The sequence below is a fragment of the Pieris brassicae genome, chromosome 11, assembly GCF_905147105.1.
Source record: "Pieris brassicae chromosome 11, ilPieBrab1.1, whole genome shotgun sequence".
In the NCBI taxonomy this organism is placed as follows: domain Eukaryota; kingdom Metazoa; phylum Arthropoda; class Insecta; order Lepidoptera; family Pieridae; genus Pieris; species Pieris brassicae.
The window spans coordinates 1,425,551-1,438,619 of NC_059675.1; the positions used below are offsets into that span (position 1 = coordinate 1,425,551).

The following is a 13,069-nucleotide window of genomic DNA, read 5'->3' on the forward strand; positions in this document are numbered from 1 at the left end:
ATTAATTTCTTCCTATTATATATATTCATATTAAGTTTCTTAAGTTAAATTCAAAATTTTATGCTTTGAATATGGATGGGCATGCGAATTTTAGGATGTGGTGCATGGCGCAAAATAGGTCGAAAATCACTGGTTATTAGAAATAAAACATCATTAGATCTATAAAATCTTTAATTAAAAAATCACTGCGATACTGTGTAATGCCCGTTTCGGCTTCGCGTTGACAATACGTGTTTTTGTGACATTCGGCCAAATAAAAAATACATTAAGTATTGTGCAGGTATTTGCACCGGCTGACGCTCGTGATTGAACCCTTATACATTTCTTAAATATATCCTATAACTGAAACTCCTCAAAAAACAACGATCCAAGTTATTCGAGGATATCGTTTATTTTCGACGATACTGACGGCCAAACATACACATAACCTAAAATCTTTGGACCAGTCTCGATCGTAAATAGGTCCGATATTTGGGAATGCTCGAAGATTTGGGTACCAGCTGATCAATTTCTGTACTTTAAATGCAACTTACAACGGATATAAACGAGAATTTAATTCATTATTTACATAATTCGATGCTCAAGCGCTTTTTTCCCGCCTTCAACTGCGAGCGGAACGGACCAATCACAGACTCCGATACACTCGTTACGATGATTGTGTGGTGGAAGCACAGGGCTTCCGCCGAGTCGCCGAGTTATGTTAATAATAAAAATACGTATACGTAAGTGTAATACTGGCGTTTAATGAGAATTTAAGTAAATCCTTCGCGCTTTCGATCAAAACAACAACGTCTATCCAAACTTTATTTCTTAGGCATACAAAGGTACTATCCCCTCCCACATGTATGTAAGTCCGTCTGTCTCAATGGATCTAGCTATAGAGATCATCGTCTGCGCCTTCTTCTTGGAAGGTGGGCTGGTCTCCACCCGAAGTGCCCGTTCCGCCTGACGCACCGCCGCTTGTTGGGAATCTGTGAATAGTTACAAAATACTTACTATGACAACTGATCAAAGAATTGTTCCGTTTTGATGAAGTCATATTACGTTTTGAGGATTAGTATCACACTAACTTTTGATCCCATGTAATTGTTAAGCGTGTATATGTCACTGTAAAATTGTAAATACTGTTAGGTTGTAATCGCGAGATTGTGAACCTCAACGTACTGCTTACAATACGTACGTATTATTATTCGGTAAATTGTAATCTATCGAAGTGAGACCGTCAAATTGTGGAACGGAACGCACGTGGTTGAATGGCATATGTCCCGCGCCACCATATTTGTTTGTTCTACTGTCTACTATAAAGCCGACCAATCAGGGACAGCCTTCGGACAGTTGACAATTTTAAGATTTGACGTTTTCACTATTATAGATTTGGTTGAATGGCATATGTCCCGCGCCACCATATTTGTTTGTTCTACTGTCTACTATAAAGCCGACCAATCAGGGACAGCCTTCGGACAGTTGACAATTTTAAGATTTGACGGTTTCACTATTATAGATTTGGTTGAATGGCATATGTCCCGCGCCACCATATTTGTTTGTTCTACTGTCTACTATAAAGCCGACCAATCAGGGACAGCCTTCGGACAGTTGACAATTTTAAGATTTGACGTTTTCACTATTATAGATTTGGTTGAATGGCATATGTCCCGCGCCACCATATTTGTTTGTTCTACTGTCTACTATAAAGCCGACCAATCAGGGACAGCCTTCGGACAGTTGACAATTTTAAGATTTGACGTTTTCACTATTATAGATTTGGTTGAATGGCATATGTCCCGCGCCACCATATTTGTTTGTTCTACTGTCTACTATAAAGCCGACCAATCAGGGACAGCCTTCGGACAGTTGACAATTTTAAGATTTGACGTTTTCACTATTATAGATTTGGTTGAATGGCATATGTCCCGCGCCACCATATTTGTTTGTTCTACTGTCTACTATAAAGCCGACCAATCAGGGACAGCCTTCGGACAGTTGACAATTTTAAGATTTGACGTTTTCACTATTATAGATTTGGTTGAATGGCATATGTCCCGCGCCACCATATTTGTTTGTTCTACTGTCTACTATAAAGCCGACCAATCAGGGACAGCCTTCGGACAGTTGACAATTTTAAGATTTGACGGTTTCACTATTATAGATTTGGTTGAATGGCATATGTCCCGCGCCACCATATTTGTTTGTTCTACTGTCTACTATAAAGCCGACCAATCAGGGACAGCCTTCGGACAGTTGACAATTTTAAGATTTGACGGTTTCACTATTATAGATTTGGTTGAATGGCATATGTCCCGCGCCACCATATTTGTTTGTTCTACTGTCTACTATAAAGCCGACCAATCAGGGACAGCCTTCGGACAGTTGACAATTTGACAATTTTAAGATTTGACGGTTTCACTATTATAGATTTGGTTGAATGGCATATGTCCCGCGCCACCATATTTGTTTGTTCTACTGTCTACTATAAAGCCGACCAATCAGGGACAGCCTTCGGACAGTTGACAATTTTAAGATTTGACGGTTTCACTATTATAGATTTGGTTGAATGGCATATGTCCCGCGCCACCATATTCGTTTGTTCTACTGTCTACTATAAAGCCGACCAATCAGGGACAGCCTTCGGACAGTTGACAATTTGACAATTTTAAGATTTGACGGTTTCACTATTAAAGATTAAAACAATATTACGTTAAATTGTAAGCAGTAAGATAAGGTTCACAATCTCGCGATTACAACCTAACAGTATTTACAATTTTACTGTGACATATATACTCTTTCTGTGTTTTTAATATATATATATATATATATTTAAGATACTCAAGAACGTAATAATAAAAACAATTTTCTATTTCCTCCATATATAAAATCATTTTATATACAAAAAAATTAAATCAAAAGTATTTAATATTGCTATATTTATTATTAACGTACAACTATTTAAAATTACCTGAAGTTAGTGCCAAAACCACGACTCTGCTGCAGCGTCTGCGCGAACATCTCGTACTTGCGAATGTCGTTGTCCGACACCGAGCGACGTGCAAACTTCATGGCCTCTTCGAAGTGGGCGCGGCTGATCTCCGGCACCGGGTCTTCTTCGTCCATCTAACACGATACGTGGGATCATCAGTAAAAAGTACTAAATAGTTTACTGTTGGGTATGGGATCACATGAATGTGGTAAGGTATGTCTGGTAGACATCAATTATAGTTCTATGAAGGAAAATGTTAAATTAATTCGCAGATTTTATTGTCACAATCTTAAGATTATTTACGTTACGTTAAAACATGTAATACTTTTCTTTATGTACCAATCATGTATGAGTGTTGCAAGATTCCGTGAATTAAAAAAAATGGTATAAATCGGCTACAAAGTGTAGCATTTCGTTATAAAAAGATACAAATGTATATATTAATTACACTCACATCCATAACGGCAGCGGCGGTCTGCTGTTGGCGTGACCTCTCCTTCTGAATGTCAGCCTCGATGGCCTGTCTGATGGCCAGCTTACACGCGCGTTGGCATATTTCTGTCAGATCCGCACCACTGAAGCCTTGGGTAACCTGTTAAGAATATTATATTATTAATTCCTAAAAACATTGCCACATAGTACAAAATAATTTAAAGATAACACATTGTTGCTAATAACGGTCAATGTCTAAGATGTATGAAGAGATAGAAAAGAAATTAAACTAATTTCAGACTCGCTTTTGGTCGCTTATATACATGTCCTATAATGTAAGCAGAAACTGATAAAAATCTTACACAATAATAACTGACAGTAAATGTAAAATTAGCACGAGTAGGCGCGTTGTAAGAATTACGAAGATGGAAGTGTGCACATGCAAACTCACGCGTTTAAAGATTTTGACTAGAACGCGTGTTGCGCAGGCGTTAGCCGCACGCTTTATATCTTAAAGCGTACAGCGTGGCCATTTTGTTGTACATTCGTAAAGATTGGACGCACGTTAACAAAACAATACGATCATTTTGATACGGATTTCCTCATCGATGAAATCCAAAATCTAGTTATAAAAATAAAGTTACGAACGTAACTCTTACGCTCGACGAGCGCCTGGAAAGCTCGGTGCATGAACCTACCAACACCTGTCAAACACAACGCCCGTGTGTACTGTAAGTACCTTTCTCCATGGAGACTTTGACAAATACTCCGAGTTAAAAATAACGTACAAGTTCTTTAAATATATAGATTACTAGCTGCCTTACTAGTTCCTTAATGTGGTTTTAGTTAGCCTTAATACCGTGACACGAAAGAATAATTTCACTGTATTATCGTCACTATAATTTGAATTTGATTTACACTTCGGTCTAAGTGACACGTGGTTGGCTATACTAAGACTTTCACGGTATTTCGTTGACTACAAAATAAATTAAATTTATACTTTAGCCTCAATAACACGTGGTAATCATGATATTGAATTGTAGCTTATATGACACGATTGTCGGTTTACCATAGCAGTGCCATTGATTACTTACTCAATTCAGTCTAAAAGTATCGACATCTGTTAGAATCTTTTGGAGTTAACAGATAATTGTGACTGTCAATTCATTATAGACAAATAATTTGCAATAAAATAAAAATGCGACTATAAGTAAAGATCTAAGCTATCCTATCTCTTAAATTGGACCAGTTTGCTCACGGTGTGCCAATTTAATTTAAAATCGGTTAAGTAGCAGTTCATCGCGGACAAACATCGTCGACATCAACAGGAGATTTATATATAATAAGATAAGATTAAAAAACTGTTATACCTTAGCGATGTAAGTAAGATCGACGTCCTTGGCGATAGGCGACTTTCGGAGATTGGCTCGCAGAATGGCCTCGCGAGATTTCTCGTCGGGCAGAGGAATGTAGATCAGCTGGTCCAGACGACCCGGACGCAGAATAGCGGGATCGATTATGTCCGGACGGTTTGTGGCGCCTGAATCATTAAAGTATTGTTACCTATGGTGGTCGACTGCTGTCTTCATTATTTTATAGATATATATATATACAAGTTTAAAATAAGACTTATTTAAGCATATTAAATATTTGAATTTAGTCATTACAGTCAGACGGCTTATTTAAATTATTAGGTCTAATAGCTGCGCCCAGCTGTTTTTATCTTCCATTTATCTTGTAGTGGTGTTGTCTTTCTCCACAGATAAATATAATATTTTTAGACAGCGACCATCTAGCAGAACGAAATCAAAATAAATAATGTTATTTTCTATAAATACAAATTCAACTCGGCAACAATCTCTACATACACTAATGTTTTTGTGAGACTTCATTGGGTCTACTCACCGATGATGAAGACATTCTTCTTAGCCCCCATGCCGTCCATCTCTGTGAGAATCTGGTTGATGACCCTGTCAGCGGCTCCTCCGGCATCCGATACGGAGCCCCCTCGGGATTTGGCGATCGAGTCCAGCTCGTCGAAGAACAACACGCAGGGGGAGGCGGAACGGGCCTAAGAATGAAATAAATAAATAAATAAAAAAATATTTACTACAAACCTCAAAACAAAATCATCATTTAAAAATTGAATTCTTTTACCTTGTCGAAGATATCTCGCACGTTAGCCTCGGATTCTCCAAACCACATGGTGAGCAGTTCCGGGCCTTTCACCGAGATGAAGTTAGCCTGACACTCGTTGGCAATTGCCTTGGCCAGCAGAGTCTTACCTGTACAATGATAATGTTATCGTAATTAATTTCCCTAAAGTCCTATAAGGAAAAAGATCAGATCAAAACATTTTGTATTACATTGACCTCATATACTGGCTCGTATAATGATTATGAATATATATTTTTTGGAACAAACGGCAAACGGGTTGCATGCTGACCTGATGTTAATTGATACCATGGACATTGACATTCTGAATGTCAGAGTTCGCGAGTGCGCTGCCGGCGTTTTAAGAAACGGTACGCTCTTTCCTTCAAAGATCCTAATTCGAATTGGTTCGGAAATACTTCGGCTTATATATACCAGTTACAGTCGTCTCATTACGAAAGTAATACAATAGTTTGTGATTGTCAGTTCAGAAGTCAATATGTGAAAGCTATTTAGACATTTAGTAATAATGATGATAATGTCTCAAAAGAATTATATATCTTATTATACAAAACAAAGACGGGTGTGTTCGAACACTTATAACTCAAGAAAAGGCTGGACCAATTTTCATGATTTTTGATATGTTGTGTTTGTCATCGTCTCAAATAGTACAAAAATTGGAAAGTTTACAAAAAAAAAAACAATCCAAAATATTCATAGGTTTCGTAACTGTTTGGCACTTCACTGTCTAATGGTCATGCCGTCAATACGGTAAACTCTCAGCTCAAAAAACGTATTTAAACTAAGGTGTTGAATCCACGAGATTACTACAGTATTATTATGTCATTAATAAAAAAGCATTGACATATACAAGCGTCATTCAAGTATTAAGCAGAATTACTTAAATTTTTGCCCCCTCCCCCTCTTCTTTTTGTCAGCAAATAATCACAGCTCTCAAAAATAATAGTACATACACATATATTTTTTTGTAGAAATCCTCGAAAAATTTAGTTTTTTTCGTTTTTCAAGCTATTGTCTAAGCTTGTGTGGGTAATATGTGTAAAAAACTTAATAATTACTGTTGACAATCACCGAATAAAATCAGTGTTAACTTTATTCATATAAGTAACTAAGTACACTTATGAACGTCAACAGAAAAGATGTTAAATTGATTGTAAATTTACATTTACTACCAGTTCGCAAGTCAAGGGCGTAGAGCGGGCAAAAAACTAGGATTATTTAAATAATCGTCAAATTTATAAAAAGCTTTATTGATTAATTTACGTTAACGAGAGTTTTAAATTTATTCATTGATAAATCTCTAATTTCCTTGAATACAATTTCCATATAAGGAGTGGTTTATCTTCTTGAGCCTGTTTGGTCGTACGCTTAGATTGGTTCTGTTTCGAGTATTATTCTGGTGAAAGTCACCATTTGTATTAAAATCGTTTATATTTTTTTTGTACATACAACAAGGCTTCAAGAATATATTGACCAGATAGTGTCATAATATTTAATTCCTTAAATTTATTTCGTTCCGACTCGCGATTAATAATAATATAAAACATATCAAATATTTTGTGGAGTTAAGATAAATCTAAGTTTTGTTTTGTTATTAAAAGAGATGCACAACTCACCGCAACCAGGCGGTCCATAGAAGAGAACTCCGCGAGATGGCTGCATACCAAACTTCAAGAACTTGTCAGGGTGCTCCACCGGGTACTGAACCAGCTCTTGGAGCTCCCTCTTAACGTTCTGGAGACCTCCGATGTCGGTCCACGATACGTTAGGCACCTCAACTACTGTCTCACGGAGAGCAGATGGCGACGACTTGGTCATAGCGTACTGAAATTATAATATGATAAAATTTATTATCATTTGTACTGCAATTATTTTTTAGTAATTAAAAAAAATGCCACATTTCTAAAATAAATTACATCTTTAATATTATTAAACTGTAAACATTGGCGTTTTCACAAACGAAACGAAGATTTTCTACAAAGAACAATATATAGAATGAAAACTTACACGGAAGTTGTCCATGGAGACAGCCAAAGAGTTGAGCACCTCAGCATCAATCTGGTCGTCCTCAAGGTCAATAAGATCCATCTTCTCTCTGATTTGCTGCAGAGCGGCCTCTGAGCACAGCGAAGCCAAGTCAGCACCAACGTGACCGTGAGATTCTGCTGCTATCTGTTGATTGAAAACGGTAAAATCAGGTGTTAACACAAAGAGAAAACAAGATACATGAAATGCTCTATTACTGAAGATCTCTTCTTAATGACCGTGGAAGAGTTCCTTAGATAAGGCCGCCCGTTGCATCCCTTATAATATTTATATATTATGTTATTTATATTTTTATGTAAAGAAATGTGAATACAAAAAAATAAAATAATAAACCCTTGAAGTGTTCAAGTCACGTTGTAAAAGGTTGTGTAAAACAAATTTTACCTGTTCCAAGTCAACATCATCGCCCAGCTTCATGTTCTTGGTGTGTATACGTAGGATTTCAAGGCGGCCCGTGGCGTCCGGTATTCCGATATCAATTTCGCGGTCAAATCGCCCAAAGCGACGTAATGCCGCGTCAATCGAGTTGGGGCGGTTGGTAGCCGCCATTACAATCACGTGGGATGACTTTTTCATACCTATCGGTGTTAAAAAAATTGTTGACGTTAGGCTATTTTTTATAGGAATTTAATAAGGAAAATATGATTATAGATAATTATAGTGAGTAATGATTAACATGCTTAATGTGTGTATCAAGATAATAAATACATATGTTCATCATTTATTTACATCAAGGTGAGGTATACTACTAGGTGAGGAAACCAGTTTGCCTTAGACACAAAAAGTCGATGGCGTGTCAGGCACAAGAGACAGATCACCCTATTATTATTTATTATTAGATTGACAAATGTTCGTGAAATATATACAGCAATCCGAGGCTCAGATCTAAAAAGGTTGTAGCGCCACATTATTTTCTATACTAGAAGGTAAAAAATTACTAATTAATAAATGACATACCATCCATGAGAGTCAAGAGCTGTGACACAATACGTCTTTCGACTTCACCGTGAGTCTTCTCCCTCTTAGGGGCAATTGCATCCAATTCATCAATAAATATGATGGCTGGGGAGTTCTTGTCTGCCTCCTCGAAAGCCTTACGCAGGTTGGACTCAGATTCACCAGCGAGCTTGGACATAATCTCTGGACCGTTGATTAGGAAGAAGAAGGCACCTATAACAATTAATTTTTAAGTTAATACTGTATGTTATTTGTAGTTGAATGTGTAGAAAGATGTTTTTCTAATGATGGAAAAAACTACTAATATGTTAATAAATAAATATCCATATAATTGGGTAAAGTCTTGAAGTTATATAGTTTGCTAATAAAGAAAAACAGGACGATGGTTATAAATGTTTTTCATTAATATAACAAACGGGAAAGATAAGATGTGCAGAGTGATCTTCGAATTGGATGACTGACATGTTGATTATTTATTTTTATATTTTAGATTAGAACTGTATGGCTGGCTATGCGTCATACTCGTGAAGGGGTTGGACTTCAATTCGTGTATGCGGTGATGTTAGTTATTTTGACAACATATTTACGTCTTGTTCCTACGAGAAATTAAGTGTGTGCTCCTATCTCACCATGCCTTCTGCTGATAGAGGATAGATAGATAGTTTTTTTTCCATTATATATCTTTTATTTATTATTATTGTTAATTACTCAAATATGTAACATGATTGCAGCTCCCTACAAACAATTTGTAAAAAAAAAATTGGCAAATAAAAAGAGTGGCAGAGAGTTTATTGCCCGTTCTCCTCCATTCTACGCCCTTGATTTGAGAACTAGCAGTAAATGTAAAATTAGATGCATTTAATATGTATTTCTTTATTGACGTTCATAAGTGTACATTGTGTTACCTAAATTAATAAATGATTTTGAATTTTAATTCAGAACCTTAGATTAACTTCAGAGACAAGTTTTTAACCATCAACAAGCTTGGCATGTGATTTCCAATCATTTCACACAAATTTAAATCAATTCAAATCCACAATCCTATTTAGAGTAGAAAATGAGTTTCTTTCCTTACCTGTTTCATTAGCAACAGCCCGAGCAATAAGAGTCTTTCCAGTACCAGGTGGTCCGTACATGAGGATACCACGTGGTGGTTTCACACCAATAGCTTTGAAGAGAGATGGGTGTCGCAGTGGAAGCTCAACCATCTCTTTGATCTGAGCAAGCTGCTTACGACAACCACCAATGTCGTCATAACCCACAGCGTTAAGTGCTTCCTCCTCTTCCTATGAAGCAAAGGTCATGATAAAATAAGGCTATTTTGTGACACAATGGTCCCTAGGGAAGGCAAAAGGAGTAGACCACATCAGACAAGTGGCAGGAGTGATGTGGAAAAGTGGCTCCAAGAAAGACACAAATAGAAAATGTTAGAGGAGGCGGAGGAGTTGCCGACTGACTTACAGATCTGATCTGATAATATAATAGTTTTGTTTTCAACCTTCTAATAGTTAGTTCAATATAATATTGTTTATATGGGTATCTAACTTGACTTGAATAAAAGGCATTATTATTATTAAGGCTATTTCGCGGAACATATAAAAGATGCAATATTTACTGCTATCATTAAACACATACTAAACTATAGAAAACCATAAAAAGAAGGTTCTCTTGTTCCTTTTGCAGGGATGCATAAATATCTATTATAGAACAATTTTAATGACTGACCTCACGCTTGATGGGATCACCCTCGCAATGTATGACAGTGTCAGGTGCTACAATACAGTATGGAGCAGGGTCTGTCTCTACAACTTTGAACTCGACGGCGCGCATACCACCGCGAACCATAAATGTGTCATCCCGGTGTATGGGTCGGTAAGCTTCCATAAAGTATGGCTTCAGGAAGACTTCAAACAGATTCCTGGAAATAATGTTATTTATTTATATGCTGTCTACAGGTAGTTTTCATGGATTTCATGGATTGCATGCATGCATATGCAATTCACCACAGATCACTGCATCAATTAATATCAAATATTGTTTTTTAGTAGTTTCATTTAATTGTAAATATTGTTACGGATTTTTCAACAAGTGTGGTGATAGACTGTAAGGAATAGACAAGAAAAATAATTTAAAAACTCATGTATTACAACTATAATAATAAATAGCATATTATTATTATAGTTGTAATTTTGAATACTATACTCATAAACAATTCACTATATCAGGTTATAAAGCATGGAATTCCCTTAATCTAAACAAGTATCATTTGTTTGTATATATTATTGTTTCATGATATCCCATTTTAATGACCAAAGATAACTTAATTGTAAACTCAAATAATGTACTACTTCTATTAAATAGAGGGTCAGACTTCATTGTAAATCATTGGCTATTGATAAGTCAAATTTTAAGTAATGAAATAAGCTTACCCTGTTAATCCTTCAACTGAATCATCAATTGGCAAAATGTGTACTCGTTTTCCATACTTGACTGATGGGCATGGTGCTATTGATACAATATCAGACAGCCGAACTCTTAAATTGTTTCTGACAACACGATTCATGCGAATCTTCTCATCAGGGCAATTGTCATCTGAGAGGACAATACACACTGTCTCTTTACGGCGTTTTCCTTTCAACAATACTGTGTCACCTCTGAAGAGTTGGAGCTGCTCCATTTTTGCCTATGATTAAATATACACAAGTAAATTCCATTCTCATTAAATTTTACAATACACACTCTATATTATTTATAGTTACTATTTCATCTTACAAGATGTGACAAGAAAATAATTAATTCTAGTAGTTCTACATAGATATTTAAATTTAATAATTAATCTTTGACTAAAATATGAAAGCCTAAGGTCAATGTACTCAAAAGACCTCTAAATGTCAGCTAATTCTTCCATGTCCTTTGTAATTATTTGCAATTGTATACTTCTCTAATTGCAGTGATATTTATGCAGTGGCATATCTAATTATGACAAAGGACTAACCTGTGATAACGCCACCACTGAATTATCATCGCTGACGGCTTCTTCGACGATCAAGCGATTAGGTCTGTCCTTACGCCGGAGAATCGCGGTGGAGAGATCATCGGGACTGTTACAAATACATAATAAGATATATAGCAATTTACTATCGTTAATTGTTGTTACTAAGGGTACTCCCCCTGTGGGGTATCATTACAGATATATATTTATAGTTTCCTAATTAATTGTCATCTACCTATAACAACATATAAGAGGCAAATTTGGAACAAAAACTAATGATTTTGTAATTTTTTTACATTTGGACCATTGTTAGACATGATGACAAGCCAATTTTCAAAGTTTTGTTGCTATGTTATTACATAAAGATACTAATAAGCAGGCAGTACTCATTTTTATCATCGAAATTTGATTAAAATTCATCTTACCTTTTGTTATCAGCCATTTTGAGAAGAATATAAAGTTTTAAATAATTTTATACAATTTTAAAAACGCCGAATGACTATTCACTTCAAGTTTTAACACTTCATGAAAGCGTGACGTTGCCGTATTTCATTTGTTCTGTCGAATGTCGATATTCAAGGATATTGCCATGTAGGAAAATATAAAAATGAAACAGAGAACAGTTTACTTGCAAGAAGGAAGTTGTCTATGACCTGCACAATAGTTGCAAATAAAAAAACACAAGACTATTTTTATTTGGAATTTTAAACTTTTCTAAATTTTATCTAATGCTACCGAATAATGCCTATTTATTGTGATCGAAAATAATAGCAACTATAAATATATATAAATAAAACATATTTTTCTAATTTACCTGCAGAGTTATACCGGGCAATATAATGTAATGTAATGATAACCATTACATTACATTGATGATTGATTGATGCTAAGTTTTTGTACAAAGTGTGGTCAAACTTTTAGACAGTTGTGTACTGTGAGAAACAGTGTTGGCAGATCAGGGGATTTCCCCCTACATTGAGGGGTTTCTCAAACGAGTTAGTGGCAGAATAGGGGGAAAGGTTATTTGGGTTTTTTTAGGGAATATTTCAAAAACACGCTAAATACAGTTTCTTTGCTATCACGTTTCTGATTTTGGAACTAATTTGAAGTACGAACACATCATGATTTTAATTAAATACAAATTCTAAAATTACATGAAAAATCAGTAATAACACTACACACTACACATTTTTTTTTTACTAAAAATATTCTATCTCAGGATTTTAACAATTTTTACAACGGATTTTTGTATGGTTTAAAGATAATTATCATAATTATATGTATGTAGGTATATATCTATAATAAGAATTGCAACTTTGTTGTTGTTGTTTTTATTTAATCTCTTGAAGGTGCATGTGACAAGGCAGTGCAATGTATTTGTAGTATTAGCTAAATCAAGCAACATAACTAATTTCTTTCTACAAGGCATAATTTACATAATATAGTTACTCTTTATTGCCATTACTGGTAGAAGCAACATCATTAAATTTGAC

At 35.6% G+C, this 13,069-nt stretch overlaps 1 protein-coding gene across 1 annotated transcript; it reads right to left on the reverse strand.

Moving 5' to 3' along the window:
* Positions 1-153: 153 nt before the first annotated feature.
* Positions 154-12,153, reverse strand: LOC123716754 (transitional endoplasmic reticulum ATPase TER94). The gene is made up of 15 exons (XM_045672644.1): positions 12,002-12,153; positions 11,580-11,685; positions 11,014-11,267; positions 10,310-10,502; positions 9,660-9,870; positions 8,585-8,797; positions 8,012-8,205; positions 7,589-7,753; positions 7,198-7,405; positions 5,564-5,691; positions 5,312-5,477; positions 4,777-4,946; positions 3,429-3,566; positions 2,954-3,108; positions 154-971 (listed from the first exon to the last, which is right to left on the reverse strand). The coding sequence occupies exons 1-15, from the start codon at positions 12,016-12,018 to the stop codon at positions 872-874; spliced, it is 2,418 nt and encodes an 805-aa protein (XP_045528600.1). The 5' UTR covers positions 12,019-12,153; the 3' UTR covers positions 154-871.
* Positions 12,154-13,069: the final 916 nt, after the last annotated feature.